The sequence below is a fragment of the Crotalus tigris genome, unplaced genomic scaffold (genome assembly GCF_016545835.1).
Source record: "Crotalus tigris isolate CLP2741 ecotype Arizona unplaced genomic scaffold, ASM1654583v1 scf7180000018651.982201, whole genome shotgun sequence".
Lineage (NCBI taxonomy): Eukaryota > Metazoa > Chordata > Lepidosauria > Squamata > Viperidae > Crotalus > Crotalus tigris.
Genome location: NW_024097125.1, coordinates 952,959 through 974,279, shown reverse-complemented (window position 1 = coordinate 974,279; position 21,321 = coordinate 952,959). Strand labels below are relative to the sequence as shown.

The 21,321-nt window shown below is 34.4% G+C and overlaps 1 protein-coding gene across 1 annotated transcript in view; it reads left to right on the top strand.

Annotated features, from left to right (window-relative positions):
• Positions 1–2,189: 2,189 nt before the first annotated feature.
• LOC120313381 (diacylglycerol kinase beta-like) overlaps positions 2,190–21,321 on the top strand; it is a gene marked incomplete at its 5' end in the record, with an annotated part of 243,270 nt that continues 224,138 nt past the window's right edge. The window contains 3 exon segments of the mRNA XM_039355272.1: positions 2,190–2,305; positions 12,461–12,534; positions 15,407–15,481. Of these exon segments, the coding sequence (XP_039211206.1) occupies positions 2,190–2,305; positions 12,461–12,534; positions 15,407–15,481 (265 nt within the window).

Sequence of the window (21,321 nt, the reverse complement as noted above, 5' to 3'; positions counted from 1 at the left end):
TTGCCAATACACTGACGCCACTAAAATTAAACCTGTGGCCCAGATCCACCGTGTGGGCCCATATTTGGGAGTGACAATCCCTCCTTCTCACTGCCAATTCGTGCTCATGGACCCTGGTCTTAATGCGTTTAGCAGTCTCCCCAATATAATTGCATTGGCAGTCCATACAGTCAATCCTATAGACGGCTGCCGATCTTTCGATGCTGGGGAGCGGGTCCTTAGGGCGCATTATTGCCGCCCGCAGTGTTTGGTTGGGTCTATGGGCCACCTGTATTTTATATGGTGCCAGGATCCTAGCTGTGGCTTCTGATACATTATGGATATAGGGGAGGGCAATGCGTGTGGTGGCTTGAGGCATGGATTCTTGAGATGCAGGGTTACTCCGGAGTCCAGGTGGTTTCCTGAACTGGTTAATAAGTTTTACCGGGTAGCCGTTACGTCTACATATTTGGAAGAGGTGGTTTCTCTCTTCCTTTTTAGCTCTGACGGTGCTGCAATGTGTCTCCACACGTTTGAATAGCGTCCTGACACAACTGGCTTTATGGGCCATCGGATGATTGCTCCCAAAGTGGAGAATCCTGTCAGTACATGTTGGTTTTCGGTATACCCTGGTGGCTAGACATCCATCCACCTGGCGCTGCACTAATACATCTAAAAATGCCAAATTGCCCTGATCTTCCTCCTCCATGGTGAATTGGATGTCCGGGTATACCGAATTCAGGACGCCCATAAAGTCAGTTTTGTGTCGTTTCTTAATGACCGCAAACGTATCGTCCACATAGCGGGCCCAAAATTTTGGTCGATGCTGGGCCATCGCTATGTGTTCTAGCTGTTGGAGTACCATCTCTGCAACCACACTGGAGATCGGCGACCCCATAGGTGTTCCTTTGATTTGCTCATATATAACACCCTGAAAGGTGAAATAGGTGTTAAGGCATATTTCCATCAGCTTTACAAGGTCCTCCGTTTGAAGGGAGTCCTGATGTTGCCCATGGTCTCCTTGATTAAGCCAGTCTCTTAGGAACAAGTGGGTGGTTGTGTGGATGTAAGTAAGAGCTATAAGAAAGAATCACTGAAGGCTGTAAGTGAAGCAAGGATTAGTCGGCTTGGACCTGTTACAAGGTCCATGCGTAGAGTTTAGGCGTGGCTATGCTTATAAGCAGGTTTCCTCACTAGCTAGCTTGTATTTTGACAATGATGGCAGGTGCTAGCCATTGAAAGCTAGGTGGATGTAAGTAAGAGCTAAAAGAAAGTATCACTGAAGGCTGTAAGTGAAGTAAGGATTAGTTGGCTTGGACCTGTTACAAGGTCCATGCGTAGAGTTTAGGTGTGGCTATGCTTATAAGCAGGTTTCCTCACTAGCTGGCTTGTATCCTGACGATGATGGCAGATGTTAGCCATCGAAAGCTTGATTTTATTTATTAAAACCTTGGTATTTTATTTCCTGGTGATCACTTCCTTTTTTACTGAAATGTATGTACCCAGGAATCGCTATTCTTCAATTTTTAATGTAATTTTTAATATATATATATATATATATATATATATATATATATATATATATATATGTATGTATGTATGTATGTATGTATATGTATACGTATACGCATACGCATACGCATACGCATATGCATATGCATATGTGTGTGTCTCCATGTCTCTGTCTCTCTGTCTCTGTCTCTGTCTCTCTCTCTCTCTCTCTCTCTCTCTCTCTCTCTGTGTGTGTGTGTGTGTGTGTGTATGTATATGTATATGTATAGAGAGAGGGGGGAGGAATTGTGCTATATGATATTCCAAGGAGATTATATTGCAATAAATCCTTTTAATGTCTTTTGGTTATAAAACAATTATAATCTTCAGTGTTTTTGTTGTCAAGACAATGGGATAGACTTTCTCTAATTAATCTTATTTAAGATGCTTGATCATGGCCTTACATGGTATCACCAGCTTCACACCATTGCATTAGTTCTTATTGTGAAAAAATAATTATCATCTATCTATTATCTAGCTGCTATTATGTCTAGATACATAAATAGATATATGTGGACTTCATTTAATTTAATTGCAATCACTAAACTCATTATCACTGGAACAATGGTTGAATGCATCATTGTTGAGTGGGATTTTTCCATTTTTACCACAGTAACATGTTTAACATATTAATCTATTATTTCTGACCTCGATTTTAGGAACGCCAAGCAACAATGAAAAAAGAAAAAGTAGCTGTCAGCAAACAAACAAACTAGCTGATCGAAACAAGATGCAGAGATCAAATTCTCTCACTATTGATGGTCAAGGCCTTCAGGTGTGATTTGCCATTGTCATTTTTAAGTATTTGTATAGTTACTATTAAAATGTTTTCTGTAGTTACAGAATGGAAGTTAAAATTGGTCACAGGTTGGATTACAGATAAAAGCATGGCATCTGTACAGTGAACAGTATCACATTGTATAGTGAACATTCATCTTAACTTTCTAAAATACTTTCCTGTGTTTGTACACAAAAGGATTACTGTATGATTCTGCATATATGAGAATTCCATTGAAAATTAGTCGATATTAAAGTAAAAAATGGCTGGTTTTGTACCTATAATATTATCCTTTGTCTAGTTATAACATTATTTATAAAAACACATTATTCTTTGTAGTTAAAGGAACAAAATAACCTCCAGATGTCTCCATGGATCTTTTGTTAGAATGAAAGAAATATAAACTTCTAACATTAGAGAGAACATTTTTATAATAATTTATAAATGGTACACAGTGAAACAGATCTGGCAGATTCTACAGTTCTTTTTCTAGGAATGCCATCTGCACAGGACTTTCATGCCTGCTTTTCAAAATTGGTAGAACATCTTGCTTTCAAACTTATTAATTAATTACCACTAATAAGGTAAATTAGTTAATGGATGTCATTCACAGCTGTATTGGCATATACATTCTGATCAATTACTTTATTCCGGCTGTTGTCTTGAACATTGAATATTTGATAAAATAGGGGCTCAATTCATATATGAGTTACATTAGAATATAAATTATGTCCTGCTGAATTACCACCAAATAAAATTTCATTGAAGTTAAACTCTATTATTCTGTGTAATGTGGAATCAAAGGGATATTCGGAAAGCTTGCAGGCATGGATAGCAAGGCAACTGCCTTCAGTTCTTGCTTAATCTTTGTTATGGCCTTAGAGCCAGGAAACACAATATACAATGAATATGCATACCAGATACATACAGAAACACATGCACCTAATAATCTATAGATATAAATAAGTACATATAAAATGCAAAACTAACAAAGCAACAATAATAAAATATAGGTAACTCTTGATTTATGACCACAATTGAGCCCAAAATTTGCTAAGTGAGACATTTGTTAAGTGAGTTTTGCCCCATTTTACGACCTTTCTTGCCACAGCTGTTAAGTAAATCATTGCAGTTGTTAGTAATTCAGTTTTTAAGTGAATCTGGTTTCCCAATTGACACATGACCTCCAAGACATTGCAACCATAATAAATATGAGTTTATTGCCAAGCATCCAAATTTTGATGATGTGACCATGGGGATGCTGCAATGGTTGTAAGTATGAAAAACAGTCATTAAGTCACTTTTTCCAGTGCCATTGTAACTTTGAACAATCACTAAATGAACTGTTGTAAGTTGAGGACTACCTGTAATACAAATAATGTTGATTGCCAAGATTAGTATTATTCTTCTGTCTAAATGGATGAATAAAACAGAGGCTCTTAGAGCAATCTGGGATTCTATGTCAGAATTCTAGTCAGATAAAGAAACAACAATTAAGCTTAGTAATCTCCACCAGAGAATGGGATAGAATAGTAGGGAATATGAAATTCTGTAAAGAGAACAAGAGAATTGCTTGTGGTGCAGAGGGATTTCTTAGAGTTATTCCCATATGGATAAAAGAACCGATGTAGAGAGATATTTTTATAAGGCCCCCGCAGGACTGAAAAGTGTGGCTATGTCCAACTCGATCAAAGCAAAGTCTTGCAAAATTGAATGGAGGAAAAATAGAATGATGACATGTGCTCATCTGAAAAAAAATTGTGTGAATGACCAAATGTAGACTGTTTTGGACATCACTATCTGTATCAAAATACCTGATTGCTTCCAAGTCCAGTTCAAGATGCTGGTTTTGACTTTCAAGCCTTTCATGGTATAGTACTGGGCTATCTGATGGACTATAATCTCTATGATTATATCTGCCTGTCCCACTGGAGCAGCATATGTGGGTCCCATAAGCTAGAGAAATACTCTTGGCAGGCCCCAGGAAGTATGCTTTCTCTCCTATGATTCTCACCTTATGAAATGTTCTCCTCCTAAAAGTGGGGTTTGCTCCATCCTTTACAACATTCTTCAAGATACCTAAGATTTCTCTATGGAATCCTGGAATGTCCCAGGGGACAGGGCAGACTGTGCACAGCTATTTTGTTGCAGCTAAGATCATCTTGCCTTGATCCTATGCTTTTATAGTTCTTTAAAATTTTTGTAGTTTTTAAAGATGATTGCTTTATATAGTTATTGATTTTCCTTTTCAAATAATTGTATATCAACCTGAGACACGCTTTTGTGAAATAAATAAATAAATAACCACCTAAATACAAGCTTCTTCTATTTGAGACATACTGATCATGATTAAAGAGTTGACAGATCAATTAATAGCTGTTAATAATCCAATCCTCCATAAATTTCTTCAAAAGTATATAATTTGATGGCTAGCAGTTAGCTAATGTCAGGGAGTTCCATAATTCCAAATTGTGCTAGGTGAAGGACTTTTATCAGTTCTAAATCTCCCAATGTTCAGTCTTAATTGATGATTCTTTTTTTTAAAACAAGTTTTATTAGTTTTCATTTTTACTTTCATATATTTAGGAAACAGCATGGTGATTGGGTGGTCAATAATCCAATAACAGTCTTTCATACATATCTCAGGTTATATCATTCAAGGTTCCCTCTCTGTTTCTCTTAATTATTATATCACATTTGAGTTAATACATTTCTAATTATAGCTCAATCAATCAATACAGTTATCAATATAATTTTACTTATACACATCCAAGTCCTGTTTTTAAGTTTTACCTAATTTCAATTACCATATTCCAATTTATCCTTTAATATCCATAATATTTAGACTTCGGGTAACCCAAATTTTCCTAATTTCATTACAGAATAATTATCATATCTAAAATACAGATATTATTACTTTATTTCATCGATATATTCTATTTCTCATCCTAGTATCTCATTATTTACTAATAGGCTATCTTTTATTGTCTCAAACCAGCTTCCATATTACAGTTCAAAACTGTAATCTAATAGCTAATTTTCATTTCCCTTATACATCTGAGTTCTAGATCAGGGCTTTTCAGCCTTTTCACCCATTGTACCACTTTTAGGATATGGCAACATCTGAGTACCACCAGTTGCCTAGCTGACTAAAAAAAAGGAAAAAAGTAATAAAGTACAGGTAGTCCTTGACTTACAACAGTTCACTTAGTGACTGTTCGAAGTTACAATGGCACTGAAAAAAGTGCCCCCCAAGCCACAGCCAAGCAAGACACCTGCCTGCCCGTCTGGTGGCGCTCTTCCTCCTGTCCGAGGTTTTCATTGTTATGAGCATTTCTGTTGAGGATTGGCAATGGGGGTGGGGTGGGGGGTGTTTGGTATTTATTCCCTCTCATTTGCTGGGTGGTTGCAGCAGGCTTTGGTCACTTCACATGACCCTGGGACACTGTGACCATCATAAATATGAATCAGTTGCCAAGCATCTGAATGTAAATCACAAGAGCCTGGAGATGCTGCAACATTCTAGGTGAATGCTCCAGCTGGAGCCTGGCACTGATCCTAGTGCTTCTATTGAGCCCTGACAGTCCCGAAGAAACGCCAATCAGCTGGAAAGCAGCACTGATCCTGGCGCTCCCGCTGAGCCCTGACAGCCCTACAGCTCCAGCTATCTTTGCTCAGGCTTGTACAGTGCTGCCACCAGTTCAGCTCATTCCCCTCCCCCGCTACCACTTTTCTAGGATGGTCGCATACCACCTGCCAGGTGCCAATGTACCACAGGTGGTACACGTACCACTGGTGGAAAAGCCCTGTTCTAGATATTAAGTCAATCAATGTTTAAAAATCTCCTTAGCCCATCAAGTGAGGTTTTAAGCTCTTCCATTATCAGTCAGCAAAAGGAAAAAGGAAGAGAAGGAGAACCACATTTTTAAATCTAACTCTAGCTTTCTTTTTGCGCCAACCAGGCTTCCATATCAATGCCTTTAAATCCTCAAATTTGTCTCCTTTCATTCCTACATCTGTTGTTTGAATCAAGGGAGAACATCCTGTTATCAACTTTTCAAAGGAATTGGCCTCTTTGTAATAATTAGATTGTTGCACTAATAACTCAAATCTCCATGTTTGATTTAAAATGTTTGTCATCAGTTCAGTCTGGTCTTTTTCTTCTTCCAGTTTCAGCTGCCGAAAATAAGAAGTCATGTCCGGTGTTGTAATTGTTGTTTGGTTTTCTGGGTTATCTAAGTTCTCAATTTCTTTTTGTTTGGTAATCTTTTTTTTATAACAAATTTTATTGGTTTTTTAACTTTTACAACAGAATGCTCAAAACACACCATGGTGGTTAGGTGATCAATCATCCAACAACAAAATCATATAATAGCTCAAGTAAATACATTAAATGTTCCCTCTCTATTTTCCTCAAATAATATAACCTATTTAAAATAATCCATTTCTACATTACATATCTATAAATCCTAATCCTGTTTTGAACTTTATTAATTTACAATTATCATAGTTCAATTTAATCTTAGATAAACGTATTATCACTTCGGGTATCCCTTCTAAAATACTAATCCAGATATATTCTAATTCATAATCTCATAAATCATTGATTTTATCACAAATCTCTCTTATTTCTTCAGATAGCAGTTAAATCTCATTCAAATAATTATCATGTCTAAAAAAAAGAACACACCTATTATTACACAAAACATTGTCTTACTATCTTAACACACTCAATTAGTTGTTAAAGCAATCCGAATTTCTAAAAACCTCTTTCATATTCTTATTCTCATTCTGTTACAAAATAATTTTCATAAAAATAAACATATTATTCCAAAAAATACATTCTTACTCTGTTTAACATATATGTTCTAATAATCACCAATTTTCAACTCTAAATATTAGTCCTTAAATCAATCCATATTTCTCAAAACCTTTTTAATCCATTATATATAATTTTAAATTTCTCTTTTTAGTCTTATTCTGGCTTTCTTTTTATGCCAAGCAGGTTTTCATAACAGAGCCTCTGTTTCAGCAAATCGATCTCCCATTATTGCTTGTAATGTCATTTGGGTCAATAAAAGACCTCCCATCCTCTGTTTTTGATGCCTGACTCCTGTCTGCTGGATAAAACTTTCAATCATATCCAATTTTATAATTAGTAGTTGATTATCAAAGTTGTCATAATTCTCTAACAGTTGTAATTTCAAGTCCATTTCTGTTAGTTTTGCAATTGTAGATAGTTTAATTACAATCATTTTTTGGTAATTCAAAGTCTCCATAGGTTGTATCTAAATTAATTCCTTTTTGGTCTATAGAATGATCAAATAGAGTCTGAAGGTCAGTTTGTAAGTTCACAGTAGAATTTCTGTTTATTATTTCTGCAGTTCTCTCTCTTATTTGGGAACATATTTCCTCAGTAGCTTCGTAAATTTTTTCCAGTATGAGTTTACAGTTGAATTGTGAATATGGTTTCTCCATTTCAGTAGTAACTAAAATCCAATCCTGTTATCTTTTAGTGGAGGCTATATTCCAAAATATTTAGTCAGTATCCACCCCCACCAATAACAGCTGTTAGACAAAAAAAAAAAACAACAACAAGAAACAGTTGCAGTTTTAAATTTCTTCACAAGATGTCCCCAGTAAACTATGAAAGTCTCTTCCAGACACAAAGAATGAGATTAGCAAAGTCAAAGAACTGTGGAATCTCTTTTCTGGCTTCTCATAGAGTTGTGGTTTTTCCCCCCCAAACAATAAAGATTTATCCCTTTAAAAAAATAAGTCCCAAGACATAGGAAAACAATATTCTGCAGCTTAGAAGATATAATAATAAAGTTTTATGATAAGGCTTTTTCCAGGGCCCCCAAATAACCAAAAATAAAAAATAGTCAATAAGAAGTTTTTTTCCTTTGTTATGGAAAGCTCTTATCCCCAGACAAACAAAGGCAGCTCTTTCAAAGCAGGGAAGTAATTCCAAAAGGCTTTTAACAGGAGAGTAGTTAGGCAAAAAGAGAGAGGGAAAAGTCTCACTGGGATCATCCACAATGGTTTCTAAATGCTTAGATGTTTTTTGACTTTCGGCTGGAGCAGCTAAGTGATCGGCTATTTTACTGGCTGATCTTTTCTGTATCGGCCCTGAGGAACTGCCTTGGACCGTGGAAGGTGCTGCCTCCTCCCCCCACAATCAACAAGACTCCTCCTCATCGGTAGTCACCCCTCCAGGGTGACTTTTTGACCTGATTAAGGGTCTACCTGCAGAGGAAAAGCAGATAACGAAAAGAGAAGTCTCTTCGTGTGTCTGCAGCCACTGCAACCCAAAACCAGATGTCATGTTTGGTAATCTTTAGCATCCTCCATCTTAGTATTGCTTTCTTCAGTTTCAGTTGCTTGTTGAATTGCAGGTTCTTTAATTGAAATCAAGATTTGACTGTCAAAGTTCTCAGTAAATTGTAGTTGTTGTTGTTTAGAATCCTCTTTGATATTGATTTGTTCTTTTTCTGTTGTTTTTTGGGTTGGAATGTGAGTTAATTGATGATTCTAAGGAAGTTGGATAAACGCTTGCCTATATTTTCCATGTGTTGTTATTTCTCCTTTTGCTCACTGGCTTTCTAAGCTAAAAAATACCATTGAAATAGCTATTCATTATAGGGGTACACTTCCAAATATCTTATTATTTGCTGTTATTCAGAACTGTACACAGTACACTATTCCATGTACAGTATTTATATATAAATCTATAGTGTACTATATGCAATAAAGATTTTTGGCATGAAATTTGTCTTTCTCCCCCTATATCCTTATCTTGGGCTGATATATTTTGAGTTATCTACTATGAAGATGTCCTCCCTTTCCTGATCAGTTGCTGCCAATTGAAACCCCAGTTTTGTATATGTGGAGTTTGTATTTTTAGAGCCCACTTGCATGTTGACTTTGTTATGTCACCCTATACATTGCATTATTGGCTGAATTATTATTTGATACAAAGATTGTTTTTTAAAAAATGTACAGTACTCATAAAATATTTTCCTCTTAAATAAAGCTGAAGTAGGGATTAAATTGTGTACCTGAAGTCCTCAATTTATGATAATTTGTTTAGTGACTGTTTGAAGTCTCAATGGCACTTGAAAATTAGTGCCTTATGACCAGTGCTCACTTTTATGACCATTGCAGGTTCCCTGCTGTCACATAATAACTATATAGGCATTTGAAAAGCAGCATATATTTATGACAGTTGCAGTATCCCAGGATACTAAGATTCTAGAATAGCTTGTGTTTCAACAGAAAAAAAATATCACAATATAGATGCTGTAATATCCTCATTGCAACAAGTAAAAAGAACATTTTTTTAAAAAAATGCTTTGATTAAGCAGAAAAGAAAAAGGAGAAAGGAGAAAAAGAATAAAGAAAACAAAATAACAACAACACACATACAAAGATTTTATACAGGAACATAATGTGTTTATGTTTTTATACAACCATTTTAATAAAGGATAATATTATATCATATGAATCTTGATTTATGTTTTGGAATATCTGACACTTTAAGTTATTTAATGTATTTAAATTATTTTAATTTTGCTTAGAAAACTTGCAATAAATTGAGATTTTTCTCTTCTGCCTACTCTTCATCACATATAAAAAACAAATAATTTTCTATTTGTCTATTTTGGTAATCATTATGGAAGGAAGCTTTTTAGTACTAAAAATATTGAAAAGCATAGTCATAAAGGACTATGCAGGCAACTCAGTGACAGAGAGGATCACTTCTTAGGTGCAACTGTTATTAATCATAGTTAAGCACATTCATCTTATTTCTTTCCAGCATAACCAGCATAATGATCAGGTTTATTATTTCTAATTAGAGGAAGTAATATATCATGTATAAGCTTAAGATGAGTCTCATTAATTAACCTGAACCCATAGAGAATTCTAAGAGATAGTCAATCTTTGTCACAATGAGAACCGCTGGTTTATGCTTCATTCACAGGAATAAACAATCCTGAAATTAAACTAAATAAATAACATTGATTACATTTCTAAATAAACATTAAAGATGTGACAGTTGTTGAAAAAGGCTGTGATTTTATTTACCCAGAAACTTATATGTCTAATAGATCTTCCTCTGACCAATGCAGTGATTGCCCAAATTGTGCTCACTGAATCCTGTCTGAATTCCCTGACCTGTGTTTTTTTTTCCTTACTCACAAAAAGTCAGGGCTTTCACTTCTATTTGGATTTAAAATATGACTTCAAAAGTATTAAAAGTTTACAATAAACAAACTGTGTGTAAACCCATTAGTAAAAGCAATGCAAATGCACCCCAAAAAAATTAATAATAATTGTCCTTTCTTTGGTAAACTCTTGCATCATTTGATTTGGTCTAGGAAGCTCAAGAATAAAATCTGAAGAGGATATTTGTGCTCTTTCCTTATGCAAGATGCTTCTGGCAAATTTATGACAGATTTATTTTACTGGTGATGTTTAAAATAGTGTGTTATATAAAATTTTATACAAACGGTAGATGCCTATTGTTATATCCTGGGCCTGTGATTAGAGCAGGTGCAGGAAGCTGCAGAGAGACCCGGGCAGACCACGTGGTCTGTCCGGGCCAGACAGGCTGTCTCCAGCCTATTGCGCATGCGCAAAGCGGGAAAATACATTGCATTTATTGGCTGACACTGTTCCCTACAAAAGGGTATAAAAGGGATCAGTGCCATTTTGTGTTGTTCTGTTGAAGCTTGAATAAAGAAGCAACTGTTGTTACTCCTGCCTCGTTTCAATGCCTTACCAACGCACAGAACAGAACACCTACATTTCTGAAGAATAAAGTTGTTAGAAGCTACAGTTCAAGGATGTATGAAGGGCAATAGCTTTTGGTACATTCTTAAAATTAAGGTTATTAGAAATATATTTCTATTTATTTATATGTACACACACACACACACACACACACACACACATATATATATTGATAAGAATAGTGAAAATAAAAATGTGATTCCTGGGTGAATCCATAGTCAATTACCAATAAAATGTAAACGCCAGGAATATAATAAACTATAAAAGTTTAATACCATCACCAATCACCAAGCTTTCGTCAGATACTTCTGACATCGTCAAGGTTAATGCTGGTCTATGGGAGAGTGCCTTTATAGGTGAGCCGTCATTTGCACATGGCTCCTAGATCTTGTCATAGGTCCTAATTGATTTAACTGCTTTTTAATTATGGCTTCCATACTGATGACTCCTCTTTTCTTGCTTTTACTGCTTGTGGGTGTGTCTTGCAGGTCTTGGTATATTCGGGTCTTTTCCTGTGCAAGATTGAGAGTATCTTGGCGACGTTTCGACGAGGTCCCACTTGTCATCTTCAGGCTGGGGTCTTTGGCTTCGTGCTTATGTGAGCAAAGTGTGATCGGAGCTGCCGTCTCTCTATATATATTGGTGGGGGTGTGTGGAGTGCTGGCTTAGTTGCTGTAGGTGGATTGGTTGGCTGTGTAGGGGTTATTGTTTGTGGATTGTTACCACAATGGTACCACAATTGTTACCACATTGTTATATATATGTCTTTGGTTATTCGGGTTTTCTCCTGCGTGAAATTGGAAGTGTCTTCGACGTTCCGACGAAGTCTCATTCGTCATCTTCAGGCTGGTGTCTTTGGCTTTGTGCTTCTAGGAGCAATGACACTTCCAATTTGACGCAGGAGAAAACCCGAATAACCAAAGACCTACATACAAACACCAGCAAAAACCTCAGAAAACAAATATATATATACACACACACAAACACACACATAAAGAATATATCTAGAAATTTAGTTTGTATGTGTAGAGAGCTTAGTGCATATGTTCGCATTAGTATTCTCAAAGATGCTTTTTCAAGAGGCAACTTGACTTTCTTGTTTTTCTTTGAAGATGTTTCGCTTCTCATCCAAGAAGCTTCTTCAGCTGTCAGAAAAGCTTCTTGCATGAGAAGTGAAACGTCTTCAAAGAAAAACAAGAAAGTCCAGTTGCCTCTTAAAAAAACACTTTTGAGACAACTGTGACCTGGATGACTGAGAATCTCCATAGATGTTTGCATTAGTAATGTAATATAAAATATAATAAAATACTGAAGAAAATTGAATTAATTGTTTTCCTTTGAATTCTTTAAATTTAGATCACACCAGCTTCAGATATTCATCCACTTCTAGTTTTTGTTAACCCTAAAAGTGGAGGAAAACAAAGAGAAAGGTATGTGTTTCTTCATGATCTTGCTAAGATCATTAGTTTGATTTAGGCAGAAAACCAATTCATTTAATTACTTTTTGAAGAGAAAAAAAATGAATACATGTATTTTACATTTTGTTTTCCAAAGCTACTTAACGCTAATTACATAGAACAATGTTAATAGTAAAATGATGTTGAACTATGACCAATTTGTTAATTAGATTAGGTTATGTTTCCATTTCTATGTTTATTTATTTACCTAGAGTTATATCCTTTCCTTTTTTGAAATATGTTTCAAATTGAAAAATTGCCCTGTCTTTGGTAAGCTCTTGGCTTGTTAAGTTTTATTTTATAGATCACAATAAATATAGCCTATAAATATTATGACTACAGTTTTGAAGTTCCATTACAACTGGGCTTTATTAATTATAACTAACTGTGGTTATTTGGGTCTATGTTGCAATATCTTTGGAGCTCAATTGATAATGCTGTTGGATATTTGACTCCTCTGGACCTTCTATTCCTTTTAAATATCCCAGTTATAAAACTGTTTCAGCCACCTTTCCTTTCCTTTTTTTTTTTTTTTACTTTTGACACTTTCCATGACTTCAAATATTGGTCGATTCTGCAGTCTTCCTTTTGGAAGGATAGATAACTATCAGCACTTTAGTTTATTTTCTTACTATTATTCTTTCTCTTTTTAGTAACACATGTCTCTATTTCTTTGACACTTTTTCATTATTCAGGGCCACATTATTACAAGAATTATTTCTTGGAGCTATATTGCATATTCATGGAGGGGTAGGAGTTGTAATGTGAGCCAGTGGTTCTTAACCTGGGTGATATTGCCCCCTAGGGGGCGATTTCATTTTTCAGGGGGGCAATGGAATGAAAAGGGGAGACACAGGAGTGAAGGAACGAAAAGGGGGCGATATGGGGGCGATGGAGCGAAAGGTTTTGGGGACACTTTTGAGACTTTTTCGTACAGTGAATCACTGTATATCTGATGGAAGGGGGAGCATTTCTTTCGAAACATCGCATGCTGAGTAGCTCTGTAAAACATTTTGTATTGTATTTTTTTAGTGTGCACTCCAGTTCGATATTATATTTTCTTTATGTCTTTTTAATCCTTTTTACATTGTGCGTGACTATATATAGTTTCCTCGAATCTTAATTTAGTTTCAGAGTTTTCGTCTTGAAATTCTTAGTTCCTGCATTGTGGTTTGTTCTTATGCCCTTTTTATATTTCTTTTCACGTCTTAAATTTCACTTGTAATTCAATCATTAAATGTTACAGTTTTTATTTTTGGGCATTTCACTTTCTTGCAATTGAATTTTGTTTTCAGTGGTCATTACATTTAACTGTCTTGAATAAATAAGATAATAATGAAATACATGTATCACGAAGTTTAGGAATAAAGTGATGGGTGGCACCAAAATTTTTCACACACTTGAGATATGGGAAAAAGACTGGAAATAAATTATTTGCATCAATATGACCTGATGACAATTTTAAATAAAACAAAAAAAGTGTTTGCATAAATTGAAGAATTATTTCCTATGTTGTGATTGAGAGGTTATGTTGGGAGAGGGGGCGATGACAACTTCCTCATTGGCTCAAGGGGGCGATTCGTTCAAAAAGGTTAAGAACCACTGATGTAAGCAACAAAAAAGATGGCATAGTTTCATTTCCTCCTTTCTTTCTTTTTTTCTTTGTTCCCTTTTTATTGCCTAGAAGATTGTTAGGGAAAGATAGATACCTTTCACCAGAAACATGATTTTGAAAAAAGACATTTTAAAATTAAACTAAGGTCCATATAGAGCTGCTTAGTTATCTACTGCTACTTTTAACCTTTCTTAACTATTTTGTTCTACTTTATTTAGTCTGCCATGAGTCTGTGTTTTTATTTAAAATCTCTTGCTAAATTCTAATTAATTAATTTCAGCTATCTGGTTCCTTGATCCCATTGTCCAAAATGCAAATACATTATGTATTGAGTTACATTACTTTCAACTTTCTAGTTATCTAGCAAAAAGTTTCTCCTTGGAAGGCTTTATTAAACAACAACAACAAAAATAACAGCTTAAAATAACAACTAACCATTTTCTCATTCAAACAAAAAAAGAAAAAGTACAGGTATTAGGATGATGTGTTGATTTGGTCTAAAATTGCAAGCAATTACTCTTGTCAGTTGTCTGCTCCAGTAGTCATGATAGTTACAGTTCATCCAAAAGGAAGTCAGTCACCTGACTTTCTTTTCCCTTTTTCGGGACCATATTCAGGCTAGGAATAATGGATTTAATTAATTTAATTAACATTATATATATATATTATTCAAGTAGTCCTTGACTTACAATTCATTTAATGACCATTTGCAATTACAATGGCATTAAAAAAGTGACTCTTCTCTTAGATTTGTAAAAATAGAGAAATGTTCATTTAGTGATAGAATTCCAAAAGATTTGATTGACCAAAATTTTATGCAACAATAACAAAAGTAAAGTTGTAAGGCTCAAGGGTCTGTAAGTATGCTCTATTTGCCATAGATAGTACCTCTGCAGCTTAGTAGGCTATTGATATATAACAAATAGATTTTGAAATGGACTAAAGTTTGAAAAGCAGTTTGCAGTACAGTACATCATGTACAAATGAATTTAAGATCTTTCTTAACTAGGTCTTGCTTGATATCTTATTTACTTTACTTTGCTCTTGTTTACAAATTATGCAGAATAAATGTTAGTGTCTGTCTATATATCCTAAAATATTAACATTGGTAAGTATAGTGTGGGATGTAGTATGACTTTGTTTAATCCAACATATTATTATGTGGTAGAACTGCCAAAACATAAATTTGTTGCCAATAAAATTCAAATATTTTTCTATCTGCAATCATAGAATTTATAGGAAATTTCAGTATCTTCTGAATCCTCGTCAGGTTTATAGCCTTGCAGGAAATGGATCAATGCCAGGGTAAGTCTGCATGTTGTCAAACATGAACTTATTAAATAACATAGCCTAAAACACAATGATATTCTGGAAATATTGTATGAAGAGAAATTAATTTAAGAAATATATTGCTGTAGCTTGATGACATAGTTGAAAGTTCTTCCGGATTTTTAAATGTAAGAATTATCTTCTATTTGATATATATTAACAAAGTTTTTTTAAAAGCCTTACAGTACTTAAAAGAAAGAAAACAAGAATCACACATGTACACACAATAGCATAATGCCAAAAGAGAGTAATGTTTTGTGAATATTTATTTTTAAATGTTTAGATCATTTCCAATTTTTATTTTTTCCATTTAAGAAACTACTTAGTCTTGAAACATGTAAAGAAACTGCAAAAACTTCTGATTAATTATCTGTCCAATATTGCATAGCCTTATTTATTTGTGTTTTTCTTATGCAAGTTAATTTAATTTTGATTCCCAGTCCATGTGTATACATATACATACATTTATACTATTTATTTCTTTGTCATGGCTATCAGTTGGATACAAATTTCTTTCAGTAACAAAGAGGCTTTATAAATCTAGTTAGTTCAATGAACGTAGGCTTACAGATAAGAAGTCAGGACCACATATTATTTCTACTGACTGTATCTCTGTCTTTATACCAACCCAATCCTAAGAGATATATCTTTAGAGGCCTGAGTCACTTTTAAAGGCAGCTAGCAAGTGTCAAGCTGTGTTTCAAAACTAGAAAGCATAATTCATAGGACCAAGTTCCACAGATAAAGCTCTGATCACATTCTTAAATATAACTTAGATATTTAACTGGAACATTCAGTAGCCAACTGGAAAAGGAATATGTTAACCTGCCTCTGGCCATTCCCTACTTAAAAGGTCTAATATGATCGGAATTGCTGCTCTGTTTTTCTATCCTCTCTTATCACTTCCCAATCATATCTCTTTGCAAATATTCAAGAATATCTGAAAGGAAGGTTAAGGTATTGCATCTTTGGGTATTACTGAATATTCTTCAAAATATTGTTATTTTGATAGTTTATAATATCTCTGCCTGTATTGTAGTTCATTATTCAGAAATGAAATAACCATTATCAGATTCACTCATTTGAAGAGTCAGATGTCCTTTGTTCTTTGTTTACATTTATAAATCAAAGAGATCATTGTCGATTTCAGAAAAGGCAGGCACAGCCATACTCTTCTGTGTATTAATGATTCACCTGTGGAGATGATTTTCAGCATCAAATTTATAGGTGTGCAGATAATGAGCAGGCTGGCTTGGTCGCTCAACAGCAAGACACTGGTAAAGTGAGCACAGCAGCACCTGCATTTTCTGCATCGCATGAGAAAAGCACATCTTCCTCCCCCTGTCCTTACCACTTTCTACAGAGGGACGATTGAGAGCATCCTGTCATACAGCATTACAGTTTGGTTTGGAAGCATCACTGCTTCAGACAGGAAGGTGGTGCAGAGAGTGGTGAGGATGGCAGAAAAGCTCCCTTCCATCCAGGACATAGCATATAAGCGTTGCTTAAGTAGGGTCTGTAAGAATGTCTGGGACACTACACATCCTCTTCGTGATCTGTTTTCTTTGTTATCTTCTGGGAGGATACCTTTGTGGTAGCCGAAGCAGAACATCCAGATTCAGTCACAGTTTTGTTCCATACAGTATTAACTTTGTGAACTCTAAAGCTTCCTCTTTCCACTATGTATTCAAGATGGACAGTGATTAATATTTATATATTATTTATAGGAAAGAGTGTAGGTTTATATGTATGTTGTATATAGCATGTTTAAATGTTATATAGGTGTACACTTTTGAAAGCAAGCAACAAAATTGCTTGCTAATGTGCCCACAGTAAAAAAATGACAATAAAGCTTTATCTGTCTGTCTGTCTGTCTGTCCGTCCGTCCGTCTGTCCGTCCGTCCGTCCGTCCGTCCATCCATCCATCCATCCATCCATCCATCCATCTTATTCCTGGTTGCTCTTCTCTGTTTCTGAGTCCCTGACTATTTGAGTTAAGAATGAATAAGAAAATGCATTTGACTTCAGTAATTTCTCAGTATAGATTTAATTAGACTAATTTTTCAATGTACAGTAGTATTTTACTTCTACAGTCTAATTTATTGCTATTTTTATTCATTCTTTTTAAAATTTCTTCACTGAGCCTTATAATTAAGCTAATACTTTTAATAGATAATTTCTTATTTATTTCTACATTTTTCTTCATAATTTTTACTTTAACTAACTTGGCCTAAAAGTGGATGAGTGTAAATAAGCTGAATTAATTCTTACTGCTACAACACTAAGACCCTCCTAAGCTTGTACAGGAATTTTCAAAAAAAATTCAGGCTGCAGAACCTGCTGGTTAAAAAAAAAAATACTGAACCCCTAATCAAGAGGCAAAACTGTTGATAAAAATGTGTCTGTTTTCAAATGTGATTTTGGGTTGTTGTTTTTTTTGCCCTTAAACTTTATGGAGGTTTATCACCTTTTCACAGAACTATAGAATTCTATGGAACACATTGTGAAAATCCTGATTTAGTAGATTCATTTACTCTAAATCAGAAGAAAGGTATGAAGAGTGAGGTTTGCAGCATGCCTCAGTGCCTATTAGTTTTCTTTTCAAGTGGAAAGAGGACAACCAGAAAAGGAATCTCTCCCTTCCTACAGCAGCTATATAAAAAAAACTTTCCTTTGAGCTTTTTTCTCAAGTTTTAAAACAGACTGAAACAGAACAATCTGAAGTAAACCAGTCACATTGCTATTTGAGCAAAGCAGTTTTAAGGACTCTGATGTGCACCCCTAATTTGTCTCTAGGTATACATTTTGCTTCACAATATTTTTGCAAAGACTACACTATACTACTCCTTTGAGGTGGCATTTGCTTCTGAGTGGCAAGCAAGAGGTCACACTCCAAAAAACAGGTAGAGCAGGGCAAGAAATTGAGAAAGAGCAGGACAATCAATACATTTGATTTAATTGAATTTTAAATTAAATGAATTTAATTACTTTAATATTACTGAAAATACATTTTAATTATATTATTACTTAATTTAGAATCATTATGCTTTATGTAATTTCTGCTTTTGCCACCTGCAAATCTACAGTTTGGTGGCATCCTTATTGTGAAGGATGCACTGTATATTTATTAAACATATGAATTAAAAAAAATTAAAAAGTGGAAGTGGTGATGGGGGAGGGAAAAAGAGAGCTGCAAGGATAGTTTGGTACTTTTTCTTCAGTACATCTTATTTTGCTAAGGACCAAATTCAGTCCAACCTTAATGAAACAGTAAGATGGGCTCTCCCGTAAAATCAAATATATCCCTTTGCAATGCCTAAGTATATTTTCTTGAAGCTTAACTTTAAGTATTAGCTTTGTGGATTTAATTGTTTTCAGTGATAATTTGACTGACAAAAATATATTGTTTGATTAATATTACCTTGATATTAAAATTCCAGCATGAGAAAATGAGTATAAATTACAGAAACCATGCAGGCTCTGCAGCTGAACATAAATGTAAAATAGAACAATACATTTAGAAAAAAGTCTTGCTTAACAAAGTGACATGAAAATTACCATTCTGGTACACTGTGCAGTTTGTAATATGCACCTGTTTTACTTTTGAAAAGAGTTTTACTGTTCACTATTCTATAGGAGCAAACCATTTTGTCAACAATTGCTACAGTTGATTTACATTGAATAATCTGAAATTCAGGTAATATTCATATAATAAATAAACAACAATTGTGTAAATAGCAATTCAGTGGCATGTCTCTGTGAAAAGCAGAGAGGTCACTTTTTCTGGCAAGGAAATATTTCTAAATTATGCTATTTTAAAAACCTGCATCTCATATTTTGCATTCATATTTTGCATTCATATTAAGTTCTTTAAAGCTGTGAGGATATTTATGCAATTCTTAGATTATTTCTCAAAGCATTGCTCTTACTAACTTGCAAAAATATGCAGAATAGTGTTAATTTTGATATCTAAGAAATTATATTTTGAATATATTGTCACTATTATGGTTGCTGAGAAAAATCAAAATCAAAATTCTCTGGCAATATGTAATCCATCATTTTCCTTTTCTGATGGTGAGGATATTTTTTATGAGGAAATAAAATAACTGGAGAGTTCTTTATAATTTGATTTGGGAACCTATAGTTACAAGCACTCTCTCATAAGCTATCACTTGTCCCTACTGACTACTGCTACAGTTAAAAGAATAACCAAATTGGAAGGAACTTTGGAGGTCTTCTAGTCCAACCCCATGCACAAGCAGGAGATCCTATACTATTCCAGACAGGTGGCTGTCCAGTCTCTACAATCTGGGTAGATTGTGGTTCCTAAATACTGTGTAGATGAATGAATCCAGGATCATCCTAGGAATGTTGCTCACTGAAAAGTCCACATTTAGGAAAATTTATTCCCAGAAACTGGCTAGCTTAAAAAGAGGAATAAAACATTGTAGCGGATAATTCAATCTAGTTTTTATATTGATCGCAAAAAAATATCCTGAGGTATATAATATAGTCTTTTGTCTGAAATTAGGACTTCTGCCCTGATGCCTATCACGATGCAAAAGTGCCTGATAAAATACTTACGTTGCCACTTTAAGTTCTGCTGAAGCAGTCTTCTAATTATATTGAACTTTTATCAGTCCCTAGCAAAATCCTTACGGAGATCCAGGAGTTATGGAAGAAAGCAAGTTAAGGAGAACTATTTCAGAGGGTTATAAGTATTTAATTTCCCAAGCAGGAATGAGCAGGATTGCTTCTTCAAAAAAATACCTGCTTACCATTTTGTTTTAATTTTTATTTTATTTTATTTTATTGAACTAGAAGTAAGCTTCTTTTAGATAAATAAAGATTACTCCTTATAACTTATTTAAAATTCAAATATTTATTATAAACCATATTATTAAAATTTTCTCACTGCCCAGTGGATCTTCCAATAGTATTTCAATACTTATTCTGCCTTCTGTATAGAATAGATACTTTTTCCCAGAGTCTTATACTTTTGATTGCCATTGGAGGGTGTTTTGATTTTATGTCTGGAGCAATAGTTCAATGAACTGAGAGCATAATGGCTCTGGAAGTAACATCCTACTTTGTTTTCATACCTAATGTTTTCATGTCTTTCTTGAAAAAGTAATTACTGTATTATGCCTAAATCTGTTTGTCATTAAGTGGGATTATAAACTGAAAAAATAAGAACTTTTGTTATTCATCTATTACAAATATATTTCGGTGTTGAACAGTCCAAATAATTTACCAAAAATGAAAATAATAATCTATAATGTGCTACTTCGATTTTTCCTTTCACAAGTTAATGTGTTCGATTGTCAATTATTTTATGAATGTATCTACATATAGAGATATTCATTTCATCATGGGTCTTGTACACGGGTGTCAAACTTGCCATGTCACATGACATGTTGCGATGTATTGTGACTCTTTTTGCATTGCCGGCAATGGGATGGGCGCAGCTTCGGTATGATGAAACTGGCCCACAGGCCGGTAATTTGACACTCCTGGTCTAGTATATTTAATTGCTTCTGTGGTGCAACATTGATATACATTTTTGAACTGTTTGAACTGTTGATATAATTTAAATTAAGAATTATTAACAGATATTGTTTTAAAAGCAGACATCCTCATTACATTAGAGAATTATTTTGCATTGGAAGTACATCATGTCTACTGTATAGTGCAGATTTAATTTGGTTTTAATTTGTGTTTAAAACTTATGGTTAGCTGTAGGTTGCAGAAAAATGATGATCTTTATGACTGGTTGGCCTCTACATACCAGTTAATCTTTATATCTTAAAATATAG